Below are 27,337 nucleotides of genomic sequence, written 5' to 3'. Positions count from 1 at the left end.
GGAGTACATGTATCTCTTTGAATTAGTGTTCTTGTATTCTTTGGGGTAAATACCCAGTAGTGCAATTGCTGGGTCATATGGTAGCTCTATTTTCAACTTTTTGAGGAACCTCCATACCGTTTTCCACAATGCCTGCCCCAGGTTGCGTTCCCACCAACAGTGCAAGAGGGTTCCCCTTTCTCCACAACCTTGCCAACACCTGTTGTTTCTTGGTACGCTGACTTTACCCATTCTGACCTTTGTGAGATGATATCTCACTGTGGTTCTGATTTGCATTTACCTGATGATGAGTGATGTTAAGCATCATGTGTCAGTTGGCCATCTGTACGTCTTTGGAGAAATGTCTATTTATGCCTTCTGCCCATTTTTTAATTGGATTATTTGGTTTTTGGGTGTTGAGTTGTATGTTTTTTTTAATATATTTTGGATATTAACTATTTATTGCATATATCATTTGCAGATATCTTCTCCCATTCCATAGGTTGCCTTTTTGTTTTTGTTATTTCCTTTATTGTGCAGAAGCTTCTTATCAGGATGAAGTTCCAATAGCTTATTTTTGTTTTTGTTTCCCTTGCTTCAGGAGACATACCTAAAAAGAATTTGATATGGTCAATGTCAAAGAGGTTACTGCCTGTGTTTTCCTTTAGGATTTTGATGGATTCCTCTCTCACATTTAGGTCTTTAATCCATTTTAAATTTATTTTTGTGTATGGTGTAAGAAAGTGGTCCAGTTTTCCCAAAACCATTTATTGAAAAGATTATCTTTTTCCCATTGAATATTCTTTCCTGCTTTGTCAAAAATTAATTGACCACGGAATTTGGGGCTCATTTCTAGGTTTTCTTTTTTGTTCTACTGACCTACGTGTTTTTGTGCCAATACTATACAGTTTTGATCACTGCAGCTTTGCAATAACTTGAGGTCCAGAATTGTGATGCCTCCAGCCTTGCTTTTCTCTTTCAGGATTACATGGTCTATTCAGGGTGTTTTGTGTCCCATGTGTTTTCCCAGCAAGTCATTCCTTTGCTCCACTACAGAGTAACACAAATCTAAACTGCTTCATAACCTTAACTCTCAGAGGCTGTGACTCAAGTACTTCCTTCCTGTGATGTGGAAACTGATGTTCCAGGATTTCAAAACTCCTCGGTGTGAAATTAAAAATTAAATCCTCAGGCATCAGAATTCCTAGTTCTGTTTGTGACTTGCCAGTTAGACTCCATCTTAAATGAAGTGTGCGTGTGGTTTTATTAAACAACTTGTCACGAGGGACAAACTGGACGCCTGCTACAAACGCTACTTAGTGCCACCGAGACAGAACACAGTTCTTAAAATTTAATGGAATTCCAACAGTAAACATTTTCCTGTGGGTTCTGGTTTCCAATACCTGTCTACTATTGGGAGTTAATACTTATTACCTGTTCAACAATTACAGAAAAAACTTTATAAAGTTACGAAAAATTTTGAATTTGAGGTATATAAAGAATATTCATTAAGAATAAGGTAGTCAAGGTTTTCTTTTACTCAAAAAAAATCACTTCAAAGAGCTGACCTCCATGTACAAAAGACAAGATCAATCACATTTTTCACTGGACACAAAGAATATTCCAAAGATCTTTAAAAATGGTAATTAATCTCAAAAAGGAAAATTAATTTTAACTTTTATAGTTCATTATCAAGACCATACTTGCTTAACAAGGTAATTATGCTATTGATACAAAACATACAATATTTACATTTAACTGTACAAAATAATTTAATGTTTACAAAAATATTAGAATGTTTAGAGGTGACTGACACAGTCTTAAGTAATCTCTTCTAGAGAAGTATATAGTAAGACCACTGATTTCCATTTCATTTCTTGTTTAATAAGTCAAAGAAAGGATGCTGCAAGGCTTCATCCAAGGTGATTCTTTTCACTGGGTCGTATTCTAACATTCTTCGTACCAAGTCAAACAGTTTCTCATGTTCTTCATCATGACAAAGCATAAATTCCTGGGGGAAAAAATGTCTTTGTTTAAAAAAGAATTTAAAAATAACTTTTAAAAACATTTTTTTTAACCACCTCGGATCTTTTCTCTTTTACCTTTAATGGTTTGCAGCGTCTCCTAACATACCGGCCGGCGGAACTGTGTTCATCCCAGTCTAGCTGGTTATGGTGGAAATACTTGCGCTTTCTACAAGAAAAAGAAGTCTGGGTCGGTAAAAACAACAGAAGAGCCACACGTTTACCCTACCCCCACTGGACCAAATGGAAGCATGGGCAGCTCTGCAGACACACACACACATGCATACAATGTTTTCACATCTCAGCAGTTACGTATCAGGTACTTGAGGTTACATCTCCCTCACTCTTGCACCCTCTGAGGTTTTAGTGGCCCGCCTGAGCAGCTCGTAAATACCATGCACGGAACAGTGTCGGCCTCTGGACCCAGTCCCATGAGTTCAGATTGCACTAGATCTGGGATGGGGTGGTGAAGCTTTGTTTGCAAACCACTCTAGTATCTTGTCCAAAGGCATACATCTAGGTAGCAGTGGTATGGAATACAAACAGATCGACAGGACTCCAAAATCAAGCTCTTTTTACTACTCTCTGTATTATGTTTTTATCAAGTTAGGAAAACATTTACACAAAAGTTAACCTGAGTGTAAAAACACCATACCTTTGTTTACTAGATCACAAGGTAAATACTGCATTACTTTTTAAAAATTTGACTTCATGAAAAAAAAAAATCTAAATCGAAGTCCTTGGGACAAGCAGTAACAACAAAGTTGGGTTTTCTGTAGGTTGAATACAGGGCCTTGCACGTACCTTGTTTTCTGAATCATGTGTGTCGGTATGGGTCCTAATATTCGTTCCATCATTGCCAGGTGCTCTTTACTATCATGAGTCTAAAATACATAAGAAAAACGAATTTAGCACTTTCCCTTGTGCTACAAGCACAATAAAGGAAAATACCAGAAAACAGCACTGACAACAAGGGGCTCGATTAGACAGCTGCACGGTTGATATTACACTCTACTTCAAAGATGGAACAATACTGAGTGAGCTGTATTCTCCGTGCAAACCAGTAAAATTGAAGTCTTTCTGATATCCAACAGTAAGGTTCTGTATAGCATAAGACATGGACTTTAATGCGAAAATGAACATTTTCCTTATTTATTTTCATTTCTTGCACCATTTGTTAAAGAATGACTAGGGAAAAGTACCAGAAAAACGGTCTCCTCACTTATTCATAGCTGCTGACCCCAAACTGGCCTCCATTCACCAGTGAATAGCAACATGTTGACATCTACTATTCCCAGGCAATAAAAATACAGGGCCAGTAATTCTCACAACAATCCTGAGGTCCGTATGTGGGAACGTGCGTGTCCAAGAAGCTGAGATACTAGCTCATAAATGAGCAAAGGTGAGTTGTGGATCTAAGTAAAAACTCATTAAGTCACACAGGAGCAGAGCTCTGGCCCAAGTAGGGGAGAGACCCGCACACTTACAGCTGAGATAGTGAGCTCCCTGATCAGAGGCTGGCGGCTAACTTTTGTGAAGGTCCAAAGAGTAAACATTTTAGGCCTACCTGGCCACAAATGGTCTCGGTCACATTCTTTTTTAGGCAGTCATCAGGCAGAACATCATTTGCCAACTCTCAAGTGTGAAGAGCAGAGGCTGTGTGCAATGCCTTTTAAAATCTATCGACTACTGTTCCTAGCACCTCGCTTCCAACATGCGAAGTCCCTAATCCAGGACAGGAGGAGGTAATACTAGCTCCACTTTTATGTTTTTAAAATACCACAGGTGAGTCTGAAAGATCATCCGGCATCTTGCTGTTTCTGTAGCTTGACAACTTAGATCTTACTCATCAGCCTGCTGAACTGTTCCTTTTTCCGAATCATAGATACCACCTCCGTATTTTCTGATAGCCTTGTTTTTAACTGTTGTGGCTTGCTGAATCAAAGCAGCTCAGTTTGATACAAGTTCAGTGTCATTTCCTTCAAGAATTAACTCATCTTTCTGGGCTTGAGAGATACTGAACAATCAACACCTGGCCTCATCCAAACCCTGCAGGCACATTTTTCACCCAAGAAATGTCAGATTTCAACAAGAAAACCATTCTCCTAAGTAACAACGTTGATGGGGAAATGAGCATACACACACCTCGTCTTGTAATGGAAGCCCAGTCTAACACCCTTGCTCATGTTCTGTACAGGACTACAGACAGAAAAGAACTGGCTACGGTTCACACTATTTCCCCATCATTTGTCAGCCTGGAATCTTCTCCTTCTTTCCAAGGAGACGGAGTTCTACACTGATGTCACTGAAGTCCCTTTGCAGGGTTCCTCTGGGGCTCTTTACAATAGTGCATCCCTTTGGAGTGATGTGGACATTTTCTGGAATGTCAACTGTCTGACTGCTAATGGTCTTCCTTCTCGCAGTAGGTGCAGCTAAAAGCTAGCTCCACATTTAAAAAAAATTCCTTAGTTGAAGAGTATTTTGGAGGGTGGAACTTAAAACAGAAAACATGTCTCAAACCAGTGTTAATAATCTGCACTTAAGACCTCAGAGTGATTTACAATCACAAATCATGGGAAGCAACTTACTACAGGTGTCAGAAGGAAGAAGACCTCACTCTGCTCAACTTTTCCTGGCCCTCAGCTTACCGCCACAAACCAGATATAGCACCTCCAGGAACTGACTGGTCACCATGGTTCTAGATATCAAACTTGTCTATAAACTCAGGGTACTTTTAACAGGATCTCTGTGGATTAGCAACAGGAGACAGCTGGTGACGGGCCCCACAAGCAGAGAACACATTCTACAAGAGCCAGCACCCAAGTGACTCTGAACTCCTCACACTCCCCACCCCCGCACCCTGCATCGCCCCCGAGAGCAAGTCACCCTCAACAGTAGGAGCCAGAATGTGCCAAACTTGGACCCCCACCCCCCTCAAAAGAGATCACGACACTTTGAGCACATCACAGCCCTACTTCAAGTTCTCCAATGCTCACACAACCTAAACCTTTTAGAAGATGGTTAGATTTCAGATGTAAGTAGAATTATAAGGGAAGAAAGTAGAGACTTAAATAAGGTTTCCTACTTTGTTTTGACAAGTAAGGACTTTAATTTAGAAAACCAACTACCAACAACTATTATCATCACTCCATAAAAGGCACAATTTAGTACCAAAAACAAAAAACCTGGAGGAATAATCTCTAAATAAAGGCCAGAATGACAAACTTACAAAATTATTTCCACACTGGGTTAGTCTACATTCTGGAAAACACTAACTTCTAGGAAACAAGTTCCTTTCTATCCAAACAAGTCCATTAGTCAGTCCCTGCATCATTTCCCCATTTATGCGAGATACTCTGACAGCACTGTTTACGGTTCCCCGACTAGAGTATGTTCTTTTATGCCTCTATACGTTAATGGGTACAATTTCTTCTTCCTGAGCTGGCTGCCACTCTCTCTAGTTTTCTGACAAACCCCTCATCTTCCTTCTAGCACTGGCCTAAACTCCTACACCTCCACAGTGGTGCCTTGTCAGAGGAATGTAACTGTCCATCTTTCCTGGGTTCCCACTACGCTTTCTACATTGTTCCATGATAGCAAATACACCACATTGTATTGTAAGCTCTTCCACATCTCTTTTGCACGAATTCCTTGAGGACAGAGATGTTGTCTTTTCATCTTTATACACGTAAGAGCCTTGAAATGTGCCTAGGGGGTCACAGATGCTTAATACATAAGCATAAAATACCACTTATTGTTCCTGAATTGTTTTATAAAAAGGAGTAAGTGACTTGTTCATGGCCGTGCTGTCAACATAACCAGAATGGAATTAAAACTGGCCACAGTTAACACTAATATAAACTTATGCAAGAGCTCAACAAAAAAATGGGAACACAATATGAACTGTGTGTTAAAAACTCCAATCACATGCAAAATGGACTATGACCATTCACCAAAAGTAGTTCACCCAATTCCAGTTTTAGAGAAGGATGACCATTTTCCATATGTAAGTTTTAACCTTAAGAAGAAGAACACTACAGCAACTTGTCAATATGGAGGCCAAAATTTTCACATGTCTTTAATACTGAAAATTAATTATAAAATGGTATTTACTAAATACATACCTGAAAGACTGTGAAACCAAGGTAATATTCAATAAGAATGCAACCTATGCTCCAAACATCACAAGGCTGGGACCAACCTAAAGCTGTAAAAACAAAAACACACAACTTGTTTTTTTTGTTTGTTTTTAATTAATTTGAGAGAGAGAGAGAGAGAAAATAAGAAAGAAAGCACAAGTGGGGAGAGGGAGAGGGAAAAGCAGACTCCCCACTGAGCAGGGAGCCCGATGCGGGGCTCGATCCCAGGACCCCGGGATCACGACCTGAGCCGAAGGCAGATGCTTAACAGACTGAGCCACCCAGGCGCCCTAAAAACACATTTTTTTTTTTTTTTTATTATGTTAGTCACCATACATCATTGGTTTTTGATATGGTGATCCACGATCCATTGTTTTTGTATAACACCCAGTGCTCCATGCAGTACATGCCCTCCTTAATACCCATCACCGGGCTAGCCCATCCCCCTTCCCCCCTCCCCTCTAAAACCCTGTTTGTTTCTCAGAGTCCATAGCCTCTCAGGGTTCATCTCTCCCTCCAATTCCCCTCTCCCCCATTTTTCCCTTCCTTCTCCTAATGTCCTCCATGCTATTCCTTATGTTCCACAAATAAGTGAAACCATATGATAATTGACTTTCTCTGCTTGACTTATTTCACTTAGCATAATCTCCTCCAGTCCCATCCATGTTGATGTAAAAGTTGGGTATTCATCCTTTCTGATGGCTGAGTAATATTCCATTGTACATATGGACCACATCTTCTTTATCCATTCGTCTGTTGAAGGGCATCTCGGCTCTTTCCAGTTTGGCTATTGCGGACATTGCTGCTATGAACATTGGGGTGCATATGGCCCTTCTTTTCACTACATCTGTGTCTTTGGGGTAAATACCCAGGAGTGCAATTGCTGGGTCATAGGGTAGCTCTATTTTTAATTTTTGAGGCACCTCCACACTGTTTTCCAGAGTGGCTGGACCAGCTTGCATTCCCACCACCAGTGTCAGAGGTTCCCCTGTCTCCACCACCTCTCCAGCATTCACAAACACACACTTGCACATGCAACAATTTTTAATTGCCACTACAGCCTTCCCTATATGGGTGCTCTTTTCACCTGGCCCATTTGGGAGAACAGGACAGTAAACTCAGGGTTTACATTTTTAGTTTTATATAAAATGTTACTCAGTATGTTCTCATAATTCTCCATATCCTTACAACAAGTCAGTGCTTTAATCTGGGGGTGGGGGCATTTTATGTAAAATAAGAGCGGGACTAGCAAATATTTTCCACGTGTAACTACCAATTTGTACAAATACTCCATAGTCTCTGAACTGTATGCAATGTGGAGCATGGTTACACCCAGTTCATGTTTATTCCAGGAAAATTTATATTTTTATAGCAAATACAGGTTGACAATCATCCTCAAAATGTAATTACTAACCACTTATCAATTATTATCAGTGTAAAGCCTGAGTTTACTTCTTGCATTAAAAAAATACTATAGTTTGGGCGCCTGGGTGGCTCAGTCGTTAAGCGTCTGCCTTCGGCTCAGGTCATGATCCCAGGGTCCTGGGATCGAGCCCTGCATTGGGCTCCCTGCTCGGCGGGAAGCCTGCTTCTCCCTCTCCCACTCCCCCTGCTTGTGTTCCCTTTCTTGCTGTGTCTCTCTCCGTCAAATAAATAAAATCTTTAAAAAAATAAAAAATAAAAATATAAAATAAAAAAATACTATAGTTTTACATAAATTACATAAGGATTATAATGGTATTGTAAGCAGTTTCATTATAAGCAAAATTACAGAGCCATTTAAAGTTCACAGGGATCTACTTATTCTACTTATATATATACTTTTCAGGCTGTCTGTACATGGTATCACATATACTTTCCCCTTCACAATTCTCAATGGCAGTACTGTTCAGGAAAGAATAAAATACCTAGTCTTCTTAGCCTGTACTTAATTGGAAAGGAGAAAAAGAGTAAACCATATAGATGTTTTCATCTTTTAAAGATCAAATAGTTAATAAAACAATAATATATAAATAAAACCTACTTTAAAAGATATTTCAATTACTTTCAGTAATGAAAAACACATTCGGAAAAAAAAAAAGAAAAACACATTCGAAAAACTTGACTATGATTTAGTCATTTTATTTACTTATTTTTTTAATTTAGTCACTTTGGTTAATCCTCACAGTGCCTATCATTTGAACAAATGGATAACTGAGCACGGGGTCTACCTACGGTGACACATAAAAAATCTGCAAATGATAGGTCTTGGACCCAAAATTAATGTTTTCTTCTCCAGCCACTCCCATCTCCCAAAGCAGCTTTTTTCCCAGGTGACCATAACCTGCCACACACCGTTCTAAACCATCCCATTCTCTTGGGCACCGACTCAGACTCTCTGGGATTCCCCACCGTTCACTTCTACCTACCTCTCTCAGCTTCATCTGTTTACTACCAGCACGCAAGACAGGAGACCAACTGCCCTCCTCAATGGCACCCCTGACTTCATCTTCCTCTTCAACCTAATTCTGCCTTAATCCTCAGGATTAATACTTCACAAAAACACAAAGGACCCTACTAATCTCCCAATCTCCTAATTTCTTTTCCTCAAGGGCAATAACCCCAAGTCTGGATTTACATCAACTATCTAGTCTGGCCATACTTGGAACTGTGTTACTGTCATTACTAAGAATTACTGTATTTTATCCAATCTAGGGAGGCCATTACCAGTAAGACACAGAGGACTATTTTATGTACCAATAACAAAGAAAAAAATGCCAGTTATTCTGTGTTGTGTTCCTCATGTTAAAATGTGGGGGGAAATCTGCATTTTTTTTTAAAGATTTTATTTATTTATTTGACAGAGAGAGACACAGCGAGAGAGGGAACACAAGCAGGGGGTGGGAGAGGGAGAAGCAGGCTTCCCGAGGAGCAGGGAGCCCGATGCGGGGCTCGATCCCAGGACCCTGGGATCATGACCTGAGCCGAAGGCAGACGCCTAACAACTGAGCCACCCAGGCGCCCCGGGGAAATCTGCATCTTAAAATTGACAACATAGGAAGTTATGTCTTTTTAAGACCCGAAAATACTTCTGTCCACAGACTCTTTCCATACCCCTTTCTTTTGCCCTCATTGAAGCCTTTAGTCCTCAACCATGAATACACTTTCTAAACTACTGCAACACAACAGCTCCTTTCAGACCACACTAAGCAGGAATCCTATTATCATCCATTTCAAAGACAAGCTCGAAACCTTACTTTCCAGCACGGTGGCCACCGGCCACATGAGGCTATTTACATCCAACATTTAAATTAATATAAAACTTAAAATTCAGTGTCTCAGTCACACTACCGACACTGCAAGTACACAGTAGTCCACATGTGGTGAACGGCCACCATATTGGACACTGCAGATATACAACGAAAGTTTCCATGGAAACATGGGAAGTTCTATTGGCCAGCACTGCCTAATATTCTCAATTTCCTTATGCCTTTACCAATCCCCCATAAAAATCATGTGTTTTTCTACTCTTATTCTGAACTACCAACTCCTGTTGCGCAAAAAAAGGTGAAAAGGAGAAACTGACTCTATAAAAATACTACTCAACCTCAGTTGGACCATACTTTTGACTAATAAGCTTATTCCATGTAACCATCTACAAAGAGCACCTGGATCTGAACTTCCTTCCACTGTCTCCGAACCCCCAACCTCCTGACACTTCCCCACTTGATTACAAGATCTGGTCTCTCGGACATTTTTGAGGCATAAGACATGCACTCCCTTACTGAATTCCCTCTTATTTCAAAACTCTGTACCTGAAGTCATTTTCTTCTTTAATCTTTCTCTCATTTTCTTCTCGAAGAAGCTCTCCTTTTAGACTGGCCCCTCCTTCTTCTTGACCTCCATCTGCTCTTTACCTAGATGTCTGCCAACCAGACCTTTAGCATTTCTACAGCACCATGCTTCTGTGACGTGAAAATGGGTAGCCTCATCACTTCACATTGCTGTGACAGACTTTGTCAACAGAACCTGCCCTTTTATGATCTCGCAAAGTTAACTTGTTTAAAAAATAACCACTTGGGGGCGCCTGGGTGGCTCAGTCAGTTAAGCGTCTGTCTCTCGATTTCAATTCAGGTCTTGATCTCAGGTATGTGAGTTCAAGCCCTGCACTGGGTTCCATGCTGGGCATGGAGCAAGCATACAGGCATACATAAATAAAATAAAAACTAAAAACAAAAACATTTGAAATGTCTTTACAGATGGTATCACATTTTTCCCATTCAGGAAAAGTTATTTTTAGCCATGTCCAGACAGTTTTTCTTAAGACAGCTAACATTTTCTGTACACTGCTAAGAAAATCATATCCATCCCCCCCATCCCCTAATAAAAGATGTGGAGGAAAAAAATCTCTTTTTTAATTACAGTATCAGGAAGGGTGGTGTCTACTGACCCAGAATGACCTCTGGAGCTCTGTAATGCCGTGTAGATACCAAAGTACTATGATGTTCATCATCATACGTCGCACTTCCAAAGTCAACAACTTTGATATCTGTGTTTTTCAGTGTGCGTTCATCACGTTTCTAGAAAAATACAGTTGAGTCAACACAAAGATCAGTAAAGAAATGAAATACTTTATAGCACTTCAAAAGGCTTGCTGCACATGAATTATCTTTCTGATTTTCAACATAACTCCATGAGAAAAGTAAAGAAGGATTATCCTTTTTTTAGGTTAAATATCAGGATATAACCAGCCTCAGAAGTGAAAATTCCTCATCCAAGATCACCAAGCTAAATTAATTTTAAAAACCACCACCAAAATTAAGTCTGTAACTTACCATTTTAGAATTATATTTGACTACATAGTCAGACTTCACAAATAAAATATTTTCAGGCTTCAGATCTGTATGGGTTAATTTATTATGATGCAAAACTACAAGAGAACAAAAAGGCGTTATTAGTTTCACTTACATTATTTCATCTGTATTGGGGGACAGTGAGGATTAGTAGTGGGTACGGGAGTTTCATCTTTACCTAACGTGTACTTTTAGTAACAATGTTTTGACATGTTGCTTGTATAATGAACACTTTTAATTTTCTGGTGTTTAAAATTTATCAAGTATACTTACAATTTATAGACTGGCAGATCTGATACGCCATCTGCCTGATGTGGTCAATTTGAAATGGTAGAAAGCTATTTTCTTTAATGAAATCATAGGTACTAAGTCCCAGTAGTTCAAACACAATACAAACATGACCATGATGATCAAACCATTCTAGCATCTGGACACATCGGCTAAAACAGATCAAAATAAAAACAAGTCAGTTCACAGAATTCTGCTTATTTTAGGCAACATGATGGAGCACAGTTCAAGTTTATACTTACAAGACACTATTGGGATCAGTACTATTTAAATGCTCCAATACTTGGATTTCTGAACGAGCTGCTTCACGGTATCGACCTACATTTTTTACAATTTTCACTGCTACATGTATGCCATCCCTTAAAAACAAAATTAAGATGAAAAAGGTTTATGTACAGAAGAAGGCTGAAGACATGTGTCCTCTAAAGCATAATCTTACTATTAATTACTCTTGTTATTTTTCTAAAATAAGTCTAAAAAGACTTTTCAGGGCATCTTTTATCAGATTCCACAGAACATCTTTTCAAAACATTCTGACAAAACACACTTTCTTTTTTTTTTTAATTTTTTTTTTTTTTTAAGATTTTATTTATTTGCGAGAGAGAGAACGAGAGACAGAGAGCATGAGAGGGAGTGAGAGGGAGGAGGGTCAGAGGGAGAAGCAGACTCCCTGCTGAGCAGGGAGCCCGATGTGGGACTCGATCCCGGGACTCCAGGATCATGACCTGAGCCGAAGGCAGTTGCTTAACCAACTGAGCCACCCAGGCGCCCCAAAACACACTTTCTATAGAGCGATTAATTCCCTTAATACTCACAAATATTAATGTTTCCAGAACTTTACAATTTACCTAGATTTTAAACAAAAGTTAAAAAAAAAAAAAAAAGAAGATAAAAATAAAACCTCAAATAGAACATGCTACTGCTGAAAGCATATGCTCATTCACCGGGACAGACCACCCTGTGCCAGAGGGCACATAGGTGTTAGTGAAGAAGACAAGGTTTGTCCCTCCGTTCCTCACGGTCTAATGGAAAAAACAGACACATGAACAACTTACAAGGTTAGAAGTGCTTCGTATGAGCTACTACACAGCAAAGAGATGGGAGAGCTTAACAATTAGGGGGTCAGGGAAGCTCAAACTTATTCAGAGAAGAGGTGACACATGACTGAGCCCTGAAAAACAGCTACCAGTCTGTAAGATTTGGGAGGAAAAGTGAACATGTTCAAACAAAGGAGACGCTACCAGTAGGTCATGAAGCCAAGAAAATGTTTAGCACATTCACTGATGCAAGTAGGTAAAACAGCTAAAGTAGGGCACAAGCTTTAGACTGGGGTATCTGGGTATCTGTAATACTTCCTAGAAAGTATCAAGCCACGAATGATCTAGAAGGAAATGGATTTCTAAACCTTCAAATTCTTTTTGTCTTCTTTTCTAAATCTGATCTTCCTAAAGATGAACCAGCATTCGAGCCTCCATTTTTTTTTTTACTGTGGTCCTTCCACTTTACATAAGAAAACTTCATACACCCCTAATTAGTATATTAAGATATGTGCCCTAGGGGGCACCTGGGTGGCACAGTCCATTCAGCAGCCAACTCATGATTTCTGCTCAGGTCATGATCTCAGGGTCATGAGAGCGAGCCCCACGTCCCGCTCAGTGCTCAGAGCCGAGAGTCTGCTTGAGATTCTCTCTCTCCCTCTGCCCCTTCCCTCACGCTCTCTCAAAATAAATTAGCCTTAAAAAAAATCGTTGAGGCAAACCAAGCTTTCTAGTGGCTGGATAGCAAACCTTTTTTCCAAGTCTGGTGGTTTCCAATTCACTGTCTTCAACAAAGCCCCAGTGAAACTGTGAGCTCATAAATCATTAAAAACTTATTTTGATGATAATCTCCCTATGACACTTGGCATGTATCTCAAGACTTCTTCAAAGAGTCGCTATGAAACTACTGTGACAAAACTCCTTCTAGTCTCATCTACTGTATGACCAAGTTTTCTCAGTGCTTATTAGCTCTATAAATGAAAAATAAAACTGTTAGCTAAAACTACTAGAGTAATTATAGTACAGTGAAGAATTGTACACTTTCAACTTACACGTTACATATCATCTAAAAAAAAAAAAAAGGAAGCCTCTAAAGTTAAGCACTTGAAGTATGTTTATGAATATGTGTACTCCTTTTTTAAAAGTCCAAACCAACCCAATAAAAGACACATTTCCAATTAACTTTTATACGCAGGTCCAATAAGTATCAAAATTTGCAAAAGAATTGTACTTGATCAACTGAATACCATTAATTGGAATATCTCAAATACTCACTTTGGAATCTCAAGAAATTTTAAAAGATATTAATAGGACAACTGGTGAAGTCTGAGTAAGATCTGAGCTGGCAAAATTTGAAAATATAACACACGTGTGTATATACAGAATGATAAAGAAAATGTAAAATGCTAACACGTGGAGAATCTGGGAAAAGGATATATAGGATTTTTCAGCTATCCTAGAAACTTTTCTAGAAGTCTGAAAGTATTTCAATATACTTCAAAATTTCATTTAACATTCACATTTTTGTTGCAGAAAAGACAGGGTGATAATAAGATACTTAGAATAATACACTTTATGGAAAATGGAATGAAAATAACCGAGAATAAAACATGTTTAAGCATTCAAGAAGAGTTGATCCATGGATAACATTAGGTTTATCAAGTTGCTATAGTATTTACATTCCCTCAACTATATTTAAAGAGAGAAGTTTAAAAATATATTGTTTAAATAAGGTGAAAATCATATCCTTCCCAACTATTTTATGATGAAAAATTTTAGATATCAATTTAGAGATGTGCAGTTGAACTAAACTGTTTTAAAGAGGTTCATTTACAAAAAAGTTTGCAATTTACATAACAGAGATCCTGGAGGAAAATGTTAAAATGAGACACAGAGCACCAAATCACAAAGAGTTTCGTATAACTCATTAAAGAATCTGGACTTTATTCTGCAGACTTTAAATAATAGAATTTCTTTATACTTAAGAAGCTAACTCTAATACACAAATTTGGGAATAAAGGTTTTTGTTCTGTTTTTGTTTCTTTGCCATACAAACTTTGATTTCATCAAGTCTGAAGAAACAATGTATAAGATCTGCATGACACAGAGCACAACTGTGATAAAATGAAATTCTTCTAGTACTATCTAGTACTTAATAGCAGACTTCCAGTTGTAATTATGAATCATTCCAAAATAAAGCTGGAAGGTTCCAAAATCTTATATATTTTTTTAAGATTTTTTATTTATTTATTGGGGGGGGCGAGGTTATGAGCATGAGCGGGGGAGGGGCAGAGGGCAAGCAGACTCCCCACTGAGCCTCCCTAATGGGGGCTTGATCCCAGGACCATGAGATCATCAACCTGAGCCAAAGGCAGATGCTTAACCAACTGAGCCACCCAGGAGTCCCTAAAAGGTTCCAAAACCTTTTAAATGGAAGATGTTCCCTTCCACTCCCTTAACAACACTCCAGGGCAGACTGCTTTTTGCTAGGCTATTTCTTCCACTGTGCAACCTTCAGATCGAGAATACATGTTTTTGACCGAGATTAGACAAGCTTTATTGTCTCTGCTATTCAAAACTAAAGCAAAGCACTCTAAATCTCACATAAGGGTCAAGGCCTAAGTTCTAGGAAACCCCTTCACTTGAAGACCCACTTTAATTTCAACAAACACCAACTGATGGAATTTGTCAGGTTTCTTTTTTTAACATTTTATTTTTAAGTAATCTCTACACCTGCCCTGGGGCTCAAATTCACAACCCGAAGATCAAAAGTCGCACGCTCCACCGACTGAACCAGCCAGGCGCCCCTGAATTTGTCAGCGTTCTTGATCAAAATCCACATTCTTGGTAAATAACCAGACACAGTTCAAGAAATTTTGGATATTTACACCACCCAGGAAAACACATGGCTACTACTTAAAATACCATTTCACTTAATGATGGATCCTTCCCCCCAAGAAATACCAGAATGTTCAAAAAAGAAAAAAAACTTACATGCCATGATCAATGCACTCTACAACTTTGCCAAAGGCCCCTTCACCCAAAGTGTCCACGATTTCATCTAAAGTAAGGGAGGAGAAAGAGGAGTAAGTACCTGAGTACCAATTATCTAGTTATTCAAACAATGAATACTTAAGTGTGGAATATTTTCAAATGATCTCTACCAAAGCATAACTAAGGTTCCAGCACTCAAATTATTTTATTTTCAGCTGCTACAAAAACAATTAGATAGAGCTATCTTTCTTGCTCTAATCTCAAATTCCATTGATTATTTTGGAACTTTAGAGTAGAAATATTTAAATTCTATAGAAAAGAAGAAATACAAAAGAACAACAAACAAACCCACAAAAAAACAAAACAAAAAAGCAATGAAGAGTTCTTTAGCCCCCCGCTGACAAACTATTCTTAAAAAGATTATTCTGTCTGCAAAGTTAAAAAAGTGTTGAAAAATATTCTATACATCTTGCTCTTAGAACGTCTCCACTTTGACAGATCAGGTGACCCTCCTCATCATCCTCTATACTCCTGGATCTTTTCCTTCGGTGGCTCTTCTGGAACGGCAAGTGGGCAGCACCAAGATCGTCCAGCCAATCAATATATCAGAGTGAATTCAGGGCAGAATACGCAATTCATTCAGCGGGGAGATATTCAGGCATTCAGATAAGCACCAGGCCACGAACAGTTGGCAGGAGCAATTTCAAATTCAGTCCCCAGAAATTCACAGGGCACAGTTTATGTTACAGAAGAAAAACATGGCAAGGAACAGATTTTCAGATAAGATACTTAAAGTGGCAATAGAAAAAAACAACACAATTGTCTCTTTAAAATACTGATTTAATTGAAGTCTGAAATTTAAAGAATGCAATGTCATGATCTACTAATCTCTTGCTATAAAATAGCATATGCTGTGAATTGAAATGTCTAGTTTGTCAGGAAAAGGTTTTAAAATGTCAAGATTAGTTGAAATTGCTTATTTAGCAATATTTTAAAGTATACATTATTAAAGTAAAAGGGGAAATAAAAGCTAGTTAATTTCAGTGTTCAATCTAATCAAAGCTAGTTCTACTGAAGAAAACTTGGGGAAGAAAACAATTTATTCAAAGTTTACTGATTAAACAGGTGAAGATGTCTGAGTGTAAAAAAAGGCATGCTTTTGGCTAATGCATTTTCCATTCAGCACCCATTTCAGAATTTTGATGGAACTAGCTACGGGCAATGACGCACTGTGCTCTGGGACTTCCCTACGTAGAGACTATCAACAATTAAGTATCCACCAGTGCAACATTCTAGATTTGTTTTCAACTATCAGGAAAAGGGCTTCTTTTAAAGTGTGTTAAAAAAAAAAAAAAAAAAAGTTTAAGATGAAAGAAAAGATGGGTGCTTCATCTTTTCATAAAGTTATATTACAAAACTTAAAAATATTTTTAATATTAAAATCAACTCATGATCTGGACTGCAGAAAATGAGTAAACGTGGGCAAATGAAGGCTACCTAATAAATACAGATTAGCTATGAGAATCTGGATGTTTAAGGACTCAAGTAATATAAACAATTATAATATATCCAAATAATTTTATATGTATACATAAACTTTTTCAAACTTACTGGCTCCTTAAGAGCTTTTACACACAAATAAGCATCCACCCAAGATAAAAACAAAATCAATCATACCGAACGTGACTGATGACTTGAACAGTGTCTATTACGCTTCCTTTTAGGACTGCTTCTCCTGCTTCGCACCGAAGATTTACTGCAGTGGACTCGATAACCGCTTTCAACGTCTCTGTGATAATGTCTAGGAACATAGCCTTCACAGTAGTCATTTCTGTATTCATCAACGTATCTCCGGTCCCGATAATCTCTCTCATTCAAGGACCTCGCTTCTAAATAATGACTGCGAACACAGTAAAGGATTTCAAATCATTCTCTTCGTTCTGCAGCAGTGTGGCTCAAACAGAACAATCTCTCAGTAATTCCTGGTTTAACAGCTAACTCAGTAAAAGAAAAAACCTCAAATTGATGGATTAGAATTTATACTTATCTCATAAACTTAAGACATAATCTTGCTTTAACCAACAAGCAAGTTCACATTCTCCATCAGATAGACTATCAAACACCTCACATCGAGGAACAAAGCTTGAGTCAATTATGTTATGTTCAGGGTTTACTTAAGTGTCCCTTTACCTTTCAGAGAAAGTTAAAACCAAAAATTCACAAAACTGCTCTTCTGAAATTTATCAGTCTTAGGATACATGCATCTGTAACTAAGCTTGCCTGCTTTCCTCACAGAGCCACACACAATCAGAGGCAGGCCAAACAGGATTCCTTTCTCTTTTAATGTAAGCGAATTTTAGTTCTCTCCGGCACACACAGAATTCTTTCATGAAAGGTATACTGGAGCTAGAAGGAATCTTAATTGCATTCTAGCCCTTTCATTTTACAGATCACTAAATTAAGATCCCTAAGAAGGAAAAGGATTTGCCATGGTTGTAGAGCATATTCTAACTCCTATCATACGGGCCCATTCTACTACACGTATCACCCATCCCATCTCCTCTCCTCTTCGTATTCCCAGCTTCCTGGTTTTCCTTTTTGAGAAATAGATAACACCGCTTTTGAAGGTTGCCTCATGTGCCAAAAACATTAAAATATATTCCCCACAAATGAGAAAAGGATCTTGTAATTGCTTGCCTAGGATTACAAAACACCCACCCGCACCACCCTATTTCCCTTTGTGTTCTGATTTCCTGTCATTCCTACTTGCAAAATACTCAAAAATTCTACATGGGAAACCTTACCATCTAGTGCCATAGTGCTTAACTTCTGAATCTACAGATCCCTTCAAAAATCTGATGAAAGCTATGGACCCTCTCCCCTAAGAAATGCACAAACAAAACTCGGCAAGGAATTGCATAGACGTCCCGGACCCCAGGAAGTCAACAGATCCCAGTTAAGTAGCCTAGATCTGATGGAAAGAAAAGGACATAGATTCAATTGGCCCAGTTTCCCGTCCCCCTCTCTACCTGGGATGGTGTCCTCTTCAACAGAGTGCGAAGCTTCAAGAGGGATGCACATGGAGCACTGAGGGAGAGAGGGGACACCTGCCCAGTCAGACAAATCGGCTACAAGAATCCTGACAAGCAATGGAGTGACAGATGTTGACTAGTTGCCCTCACCAACCTCATTCTTTGCCCAGAATATGCTGTTGTTCTTTTTCCCAGGGGGCTGGTGTAGGCAGAGATACAGGGAAAGCATCTCTAAACTCCTACTCAACAGGACTGGCATCAAATCCAGGCTAAGGAAATGCAGAACCCCCTTTACCCCCTTTCCCCAGTTTTAATCTTAAGTTCGAACCACTGGAGAAACGACTCAGGATATTAGGGTAAGAATGTGGGTCTGGGTCAGGGATCTGATCACTTGGCTTCGAACTGTCAGCGACAAATCTACATCAGGCTAGAAATTACCTCACTCTTAAGGGCATCCTTTGTAATTCTGTAAGGCATCCTTTCCATTAAAGTCTAAAACCTATCAGAAAAAACTAATACTAATAATCTTTAGCTGGAATAGTGCATAAAATTAGAGCTGCAGATAATCCATAAACGATCTACAGACTAACAAACATGAGGTGAAGTAAAGCCATGAGGATAAACTAGAAAGATGAGGGACCTCTTCAATCTGTAACCACCAAGCCTTAGAGATTATATAAACAAAGTCTACAGAATTATAAAGGCTATGTATGGACAGAGTGGACAAGATGAAGAGACTGATTTAAGTTCTAAAAATATTCACTGAATGTCCAGTGAATATTTCACTGTGGTCCTTCAAAATAGCCAAGAACAATGAGGCTACGGGCATTCGTTTTTATTTCCACACAGGTCCTGTGGAAGATAAAAAAAAATAGATATAAGGCAAAATCCTTGCCAACAAATGAACAATCTGAGATTACGAACATAAAAACAAAACTCAACAATGCAGGAAATGTTGAAAGGTCGCATGAGTGCTAGGATCATTGTGGGGGAGGGGGGGCTCAAACTGTTTAAAATGGTCAGGGAAGACTCCATAAAAAAGCAGAGTTGCATCTTAAAGGGAAGTCAAGATTTCGATACAGTAGAAAGCAGAAGAAATGCCAGGGCAGAAGAATGGCATTATTACCATCTCACCTTAACAGATCACAACAGTGTTCTGGGAGATGGCCTGTCTACGTATTACCCAGGAAACAGTACGTAGACAATTACAGCAAGACCAATTTTCCACATAGGGGAACGAACAGAGGCAAATAAATAAGCAGGGAACAGATCATGCAAATCTTGCATGCCAGGCGAAAGAGTTTAAGATAGCGTTTCTCAAAGGGTGGTCTGTTTATCAATAGTATCAAAATATGGAATTATTAAAAATGAAGATCCCTGGGCCCCAGGTCAGACTGACTGAATCTACATCTGGTAATATGCATTTTACACATACCTCTGAGGAGATTCTGTTCACACTCAAATTTTGAGAATCACTGATTTAAGACTTGATACTCTAGGTTACATAAGACACTTAAGAACTTTTACCACAATACATAAAGGCACTGTTTATAGCCACATCGGTCTCCTGATACACTGTACAGAACTAATTAAGCCTGCAGCAGGGAGACCAATTCACAGGCTACTGCCAAAGACAAATCAAAAAGACACTTTGCAGTATGTATGGAAAAAGGTTAAAAAAAATTGATATACAGTAAAAGCTCTTCTAAATCAGTAAAATACTCTGAAAGAGAAAAAATATGTATTGGACAAACTCACTAAAACCTTAAAAATTTGAATTAAAACCACTATTCTTGGCATTTCAAAATGTCAAGACTGGTAGGAGCATGAAAGAACATGTTGTAGAATCTGGTACAAACTTTCTAGAAAAAAACATGGATATGTAGCAAGAGGTTTATAAGAGTTCACACCCTTTAACTTAAAAATGTCCCTTCTTAGAACCTATTTTCAGGAAATAGAAACAAAGACTCGTAAAGAACGATTTTTTAAGAATAGTTAGAAATAATGGGGGACTAGCAACCTACCAAGGTTACCTTCTTTACAGTTTACTGCAGTTCTCTTTTCAGTAATTTTATAAAAAATACTCCTGTAAAGTTTTGTTTTATTTATTTATTTATTTGACAGAGAGAGCGAGCGAGCACAAGCAGGGGGAGCAGCAAAGGGAGAAGCAGGTTCCCCGCCAAGCAGGGAGCCCGATGCGGGGCTCGATCCCAGGACCCTGGGACCATGACCTGAGCCGAAGGCAGACACTTAACCGAATGAGCCACCCAGGCGCCCCTATTGTAAAGTTTTTTAACCTTCAAAAAAGGCTATTAGAATATTCCAGATTATGGAGAGCAATTACCAGAAGACACCCCAGGTGCCACTGTCAAAGCAGCAGCTGCTGGCCAGCTGGTTAACTGCACCAACACAGTATCATGTTTATGTAGTTAACTGCGAACAAGAAAACTATTCATCACTCAAACCTTCCTTCCTACATATACAATGAATAACAAGCTTATTGATTATTAGTACTATGATGTTAAACCTCACAGGGCGTTTTGCATTTGTTAATAGAAGGGTACAGACGTTTCTCTACAGTGCATTAATTAGCTCAAGTCACTGTCATCCTGGCGCAAACCCTCCCTCTTCCCCATATGACAGTATGTGATGAAGAAAGATTAGTCTGCAGTGACTATCCACAAGCTCACTGTTCCGCAGAACAAGTCTGTTTTAGCATGGAGAAGGAAAAAAATTACATACTGTTTTTTAAAGTAACCCCAGCTGGCTAATTTAGAAAGCAATCTGGCAAACAGTCTCAATGGAACATCTGTACAAAACAAGGAGAAAACATAGAACCAACAAAACAAATGAGAAAGGGAAGTTAATGGAAGACAGACTGAAAGAAATGCTACTCACCTAGCCTTTCTTTAATCCTTTAGGAACTTTAAAATTCCTTTAATTCTATATAAATGTATTACCTCCAAATTTTACACAGTAAGAGTATAATTAAACAGGACACGTGCTACTGAAAAATTTTTATTGAGGCCCTTTCCTAAATTACTGGTTCTTACAATAACCAAGCTTCTAAAAATCCTACACACCTCCACTGGCCTTATCTACAAATATAACCTACAGAATACAGCATAAGTGACTAATTCCCCCATGCACTTTACCATTCCCAAGGAGCACATGCTGGTTTTCTCATCTGGATTAACTCTCCCTACCCCCTCATCATCTCTCATTCGTGGAACCCTAAATGAGCACCCCAAAATACGTATCTCCTCCTACATACAAGTTAAAGGCACTCACTGGACATCCTATCATCACTCTGACTAAACTGTTTGTGTCCCACCGCCCTGACTATACTGCTGGCACCCGGGACTCAACTGTCTCCCACCAGGCCCAGACATCAGCAAGAGTATGAACTGTGTTATTCACAGCTGTAGTCTCAGCACCTGTACAGTATTTACCCTGTAACAGGAATCCAACAAACATTTTCTAATATCTGCTGACTGAATTATAAAACAATCTGACAGAATAAAGCTACATAAGCTAATGAGAAATCATTAAAACGACTAGTGTTAAAATGTTACTAATTCAAAAGTAATTTACCAATCAGATTCTTTAAACTGGTGATGTGGTTTACAATGTCTGTTCTCTTGCGTACTACTGTGGGACCTCCTCTTCCGTTTGTGACTTCCACTGTAGCTTTCATGGCCCCAGCTTTCTCTGCTATCCCAATCAGGGCAGTGGGTTCTCTTGGAATGCCGCATCTGTTAATGGAAAGGAAAAGTGAGCTGTGGAGACGATAGATGGCTATGTTTAGTAAATAAAATATTACACAGTATTTAAATATAAACACTCAGCACATGGGCTCATACAGGTTCTAACATCTTTGTAGGTGGTATTTCCCAAGGCACGGGGCACCATTCCATGGTATGTCAGATGACTGTAAATGGCATACAGATCTAGCACCAAATGATGCAAGACACTGTGAGACCTTAATAATACATTTTCTTTCAATTCTTCTAAAGAAATGCTCAAGTTTGGTGTTTATCTTCAACTAACCCTTGCTAACTGCCATTGTAAACATAGTCAAAGAGCTAGGATTTAGACTTAGAACCTCCAGTAGACAATATCCAGCTAAAAATTAATAATTTGAGTGGTTTTAATTCATTTTTATTACTTTTAAGATTTTATTTTTAAGTAATCCCCATACCCAACGCAGGGCTTAAACTCACAACCCCAAGATCAGGAGCCACATGCTCCACCAACTGAGCCAGCCAGGTGTCCCTTACCTTCTTTTTATAGTAAATGATCTCCTGATTAAGTTATCAATATGATTTCTTTAAAACAAAACGTTAACTTTTATGGACTATTTTATTTTTTTTTAAGATTTTTGTTATTTATTTGACAGAGAGAGAGCACAGGCAGGGGGACCGGCAGGCAGAAGGAGAGGGAGAAGCAGGCTCCCCACAGAGCAAGGGCGGGGGAGCCCGATGCAGGACTCCATCCCAGGGCCCTGGGATCATGACCTGAGCTGAAGGCAGTCGCTTAACCAACTGAGCCACCCAGGGGCCTTATTAACTATTTTGAAGAAATATCCTAAGTGTCATACAGCTTTGGCAAAATTCCGTAATACAGACAACTGAAATCAGAAAAACACTTAAGGACACTAAATACAGGGGATGATGTTTTAAAGGTAAAGAAGCTTCTTTAAAAAAAAAACAAAACACTAAAGAGAGTTCCCTTTTCTAATCTCAGAATGACTCCAAGCTTTGGGGAAAAAAGTAGGACATGAGTAAAACACAGTATTCAAACAGAGACACTGAAAAGCAAAACAAAGGTTTTTTTTTAATAAACTCATTTTCTCTATTCAACAAGTTTATTTTCAGATCATCTTGCAATTAGTCTTAAAATGAAAACATAACTGTTGTAGATCTGGGGTGACTGAAGAAGCCAACCTACAAGGATGCACATGGTCAGTGAAATCAGATGAGGGTAATGACCATTCCCTGATTTCCTGCTTCCCGCTACAACCTCTAACGCAGAGGTTCCTTCCAGGCTCGGGACAGGTGCTCTAACAATGTAATCACTATCTGCTGCTCCCCATCTTACTTCTTTTACAAAGCAGTTAAGTTTTTAACAGTGATATCCAAACTGCTCAAAGGGTGAGTTTTGCAACTCAAGAGCTGAAAAAAAGGTAAAATGGAGCAAATTCAGCTTAGTTTACTGCCTTTAGCTTGCCCAAATGACTTTGTAACAAACAAATTCAAGTAAAAATTTAAATAAATGATTTCAAATGCATTAAAAGACTTGAAATGAGGCAGCTGCAATTCTCCTGGGAGGTATTCCCTAAGAAAATATTTGTATCATGCCTTTTGCTTAAAAAGAGAAGAGAAGGCATTGGTCAGGTAAATCAAAAATTCTAAAACGTGTTAGGATTCTCACTGGGAATGATTTAAGCGAGCATTCCAGTTTGACAGAGTCACCTCAAAATGGGAAACTGAAATGAATGACACTGCAAATTAACTTGAGGCCAGGCCAACAGAAAAGCCATCTAAAAAAATTTGTATTTCTAGTGGAATTCTTCCAAACCTTCCTTTAATCACCCCAACTGTCTTTTAACCACAGTAGTAGCATTCTTAAGTCACAGCCAGCAAAATTACAACACCTGATGACTGAGGATTATTATCATGATTATCCATTATGAATGCAGTTTTTGCAAAACTATCTGCTTTAGCTTTGTGGGGTGTTTTTTTTTTTTTCCCCTTCTGTCAGTCTGCCAAAACCAGCTCACCTCTAACAAGGCAGAATACTCAAATCACCAAAATTATCAATACTCAAAACATTAAAATAAGAATGAGCACCCTGGGAAGGCCAAAGATTTTCTCCATTTCTCTAGCTAAGTTCACTTTGAATTTAATTCAGCTGCCGTGAACTTTTCCCACTAATGTTCAGAAATATTGTCTCAGGAGGCAGAGAGGATCCCAGACCTACATGTTAAAGGTCCTTCACATCCACACAAAAGAACAAACCACTTGGAATTATTACACTACCTTCAATCAGTAAACAGTCTTACAGGTGAGAATCCCCGCATATCTTTCATTGAAAACATCGGACACAACGGATCCGCCTTAGAAATCGGATTCTCTTACTGCCCTTTCATACCCAATTTTACGCCGTGGACATGACTCTAAAATATCGGGAGAGGCTGAGGTATGATTAGACGGCCCAGAGGCCTGCACCTAATGGGTCACGGGAGCCTGGAGGAGCGTGTGCCCGGAGCACACGCATAGCAGGACGGCTACAAAACGAGCCCGAGGGGCGGGTCAGCGTGCACGGCCACCTGGTAAGCAAGGCCAGCCTGACGGCCAGGCGTCGGGAATGCACGTCAGCGCAGCCGCGGAGCGCTCCGCTCCAGGGGGCGAGCAGGGCGCTGCGCCAGCTCGAAGCCCCCACTGCCCCCTCTCCCGAGCACGGGCTCGGTTCCGCCACCCGCACCGGCGGACTCGCAGTGCCTCCGACGCGCAGTCGGTCCCCGCCCCTCCGCCCCGCCCCGGGCACCCGGCCAGGGCCTTCGGCGCCCTCGCAGCCAGGTCCAGAGGTTTTGACTGGAGAACCCCGGAACGCTACCGGGGGCAGAGACCAGGCACCGGGAGGAGAACTTGACCTCCGCCTACACCAGCCCCCAGGGCAGCTCCCGAACGGTCTTCCCGACACGTCCTCGCTCTCGCCGGCGGCACCGGCCAGGGCTCCCGGAGCCCCGACGCGAGGGCCAGGCCATCAGACGAGTCCGCGGCAGAACCGCGGCCCCGCCGCCCCGGGACGTCAAATCTACCAGGGCACCTGAGCAACCAGAGGTTCAAAGGCCACCAGCGGGGCTGTGCTCCGAAGAAACCCCGCTCGCCAAGGCCCCGAACTGGGTCATTTCTCCGACACCTGGCTTCGAGACTTAAGAGACTGGAAACGGCCCAGCCCAGTCCACCCAAAACCTCACCTCCGCAAAAGCAAAAGGCCCTCTGGCCGGGAAACGTCGCCAAACCGCCGTCTTCCCTCTCCAGCCGCTGCGACAAACACCCCACAAAATGGCGGCAGCGCCGTCTCCTGACAACCCCCGGGACGGCCTCTAGCACCACCTACGCCGCGCGAGCGCGCCTGCGTGACAGAGGCTCGCGCGCTCCCGTCACTCCGCGTAAGGGGCGGGGCTTTTGTGAAGACCGGGGCCGGGCCGGCCCTCCACACTGCGGCTGCGCGGCCCAGGCAGGCCCCGCCCGGAGGCCTGGGGTCGGGGTGGTGGACCGGACCCTTAAGGTTGTTTTCGTGGGGGCGGGGTCTGGATGAAATCCGCAGGAAACGCCTGGGCTCTGTCCTGACCGTGTGGCACGTGCCTGCTCCTTCAGGTGGAGCTGGGTGCGGCGCAGAGCCAGCCGTGGCCCCGTTTCCTGCTCTCCCGCTCAGGTGGACCACACTGTGGCCCTTGGGCTGCCGTCCCTCGGTCCGCTCCGGGACGTCAGCGCTAGAGAGTGCCAACAAGCCGCAGCTAAGCCCCCAAACCTGCCCTGTGCCCGGCCCGGGGCGGGTGCTGCGGGCAGTTCAGTGATCAGGGTGAGAGTCGTCCAGCTCGCCTGGGAGCTTGCAGTCTAAAATGGAGGGGCATAAATAAAGAGGACGTCTCAGAAACAAGCTCAGGGATGCTTCTCTTTTTGAGGCCTGTGCTCCTCGTCGGAAGAACACAACACACAAAAGGAGCAAGTTTCAGCTGAGACTCCTCACGGGGTTCTTCCTGTTAGGGTGCCTGCTTCCTGGGCAGGTGGTAGCTGGAGAATTTCCCTAACAAAGCTCCCATTTTTGTGTCCTTGCTGGGTGGGTTTCGTTTAACCGAGGCAGAGTAACATCTGAGAGCTAGTGAGCATCACTTAAGGGGCTTGCTTATCTCAAAGTATTTTGCGGTTCTAAGAGTCCCTAGACAGTTCTCCACTGTGAGTGTGTAGAGAAAAGAGAACCAGTCTGAGCCCTAGGAAACGCTTTTAAGGGACGGAGGGAAAGAGCCTGAGAAGGAACGATGAGAAGGAGAGGAGAACCAAGAGTACGGTGTCAGAGAAAGCTGGTGGGAGAAGGGCTTAAATGAAGGAAAAGCTGGCAGTGCCAAATGCAGGGAAGGGGTCAGGTATCCTTAGTACTGAAGGGGTCAAGAGGATTCTGTATTCTGACCAGGACTCACTGAATAAAAGGCAAAGCCAGAAATCAAATTTGGGAGGACAGGGTTGGATGGTTATGGACATAAACTCAATAGCACCTGAACTCTTGTATATCGTTAGGTGAAAGGAGGACCCTGTAATTTAGTGATCTGATATCCTTAGAAACTTGTGCCCCCTACTTAGGATAAATTGAATTGTCATAGAGATTGTACCACAGGTCTTCAAAAAGTGAAGTTGAAGATACGTAAATCCTCACGGAGATCATGCCACCCTTCAAGAAGCGAAGAAATGGAGTTGAAAAGATAATTGGAAAATTGGAACTGAAAATTCTTTATGCTATAGAATGAAACGGACAATATTATTGTTGTCTGGAGTCGCCAACATTTCTGTATCTACAACTCTAAATCTTGCCCATCCTTCCAGGTCCATCTCTAAGATGCTGTCCCAGACTAGATCTGTTCCCAGCCGTTACCGTGCTCTTGACTACGCACCAGTTAGAGATGAGGTCCTGAAACAAGCACCCATAGCATACTGTTATGCCTGGAGCCACCAAGATACGCCAACCAATTTTGCCCAAAACATGAAATTTACTGGTTCTACAACTGATTACCCATGCTGGATCAGGGACATCTATCAGATAGAGTGCCGAACTGGGTGGACTGGGCCATCTGCAAGGTAAAGTGGGGCTCAGCTTGCTGCGAATGTACAGGCATAAACTGAAGCTGGCACCGAAGAAAACTTGGTTTTTTTTTCTTTTTGCTGAGAAACATTTGTCTCAAGAGGATATAAGAGAATGTGGTCAAGACCGTGCACAGTTCTGCTCAAACAG

The 27,337-nt window shown here is 40.7% G+C and overlaps 1 protein-coding gene across 5 annotated transcripts; it reads right to left on the bottom strand.

The window, feature by feature from the left end:
* Positions 1-845: 845 nt before the first annotated feature.
* Positions 846-25,455, bottom strand: CLK4 (CDC like kinase 4). Of its 5 annotated transcripts, XM_032395738.1 has the most exons (15): positions 25,308-25,426; positions 21,920-22,080; positions 21,068-21,134; positions 18,323-18,380; positions 16,971-17,193; positions 15,760-15,850; positions 15,294-15,360; positions 11,505-11,621; positions 11,248-11,414; positions 10,957-11,051; positions 10,572-10,701; positions 6,128-6,210; positions 2,808-2,887; positions 2,082-2,172; positions 1,314-1,990 (listed from the first exon to the last, which is right to left on the bottom strand). In XM_032395738.1, coding segments are annotated over exons 7-15 (906 nt in total). In that variant the 5' UTR covers positions 15,296-15,360; positions 15,760-15,850; positions 16,971-17,193; positions 18,323-18,380; positions 21,068-21,134; positions 21,920-22,080; positions 25,308-25,426; the 3' UTR covers positions 1,314-1,849. The 5 variants fall into 5 exon arrangements, with proteins under 5 accessions (XP_032251628.1, XP_032251629.1, XP_032251630.1 ...); XM_032395737.1 differs by lacking the exons at positions 18,323-18,380; positions 21,068-21,134 and having other exon boundaries at positions 846-1,990; positions 25,308-25,455; XM_032395739.1 differs by lacking the exons at positions 15,760-15,850; positions 18,323-18,380; positions 21,068-21,134 and having other exon boundaries at positions 25,308-25,434.
* Positions 25,456-27,337: the final 1,882 nt, after the last annotated feature.

The sequence above is a fragment of the Phoca vitulina genome, unplaced genomic scaffold, assembly GCF_004348235.1.
Source record: "Phoca vitulina isolate PV1807 unplaced genomic scaffold, GSC_HSeal_1.0 scaffold87, whole genome shotgun sequence".
NCBI classification, from domain to species: domain Eukaryota; kingdom Metazoa; phylum Chordata; class Mammalia; order Carnivora; family Phocidae; genus Phoca; species Phoca vitulina.
The sequence above is the reverse complement of the archived record's forward strand: the minus strand, read 5'-3'. Positions and strand labels throughout refer to the sequence as shown.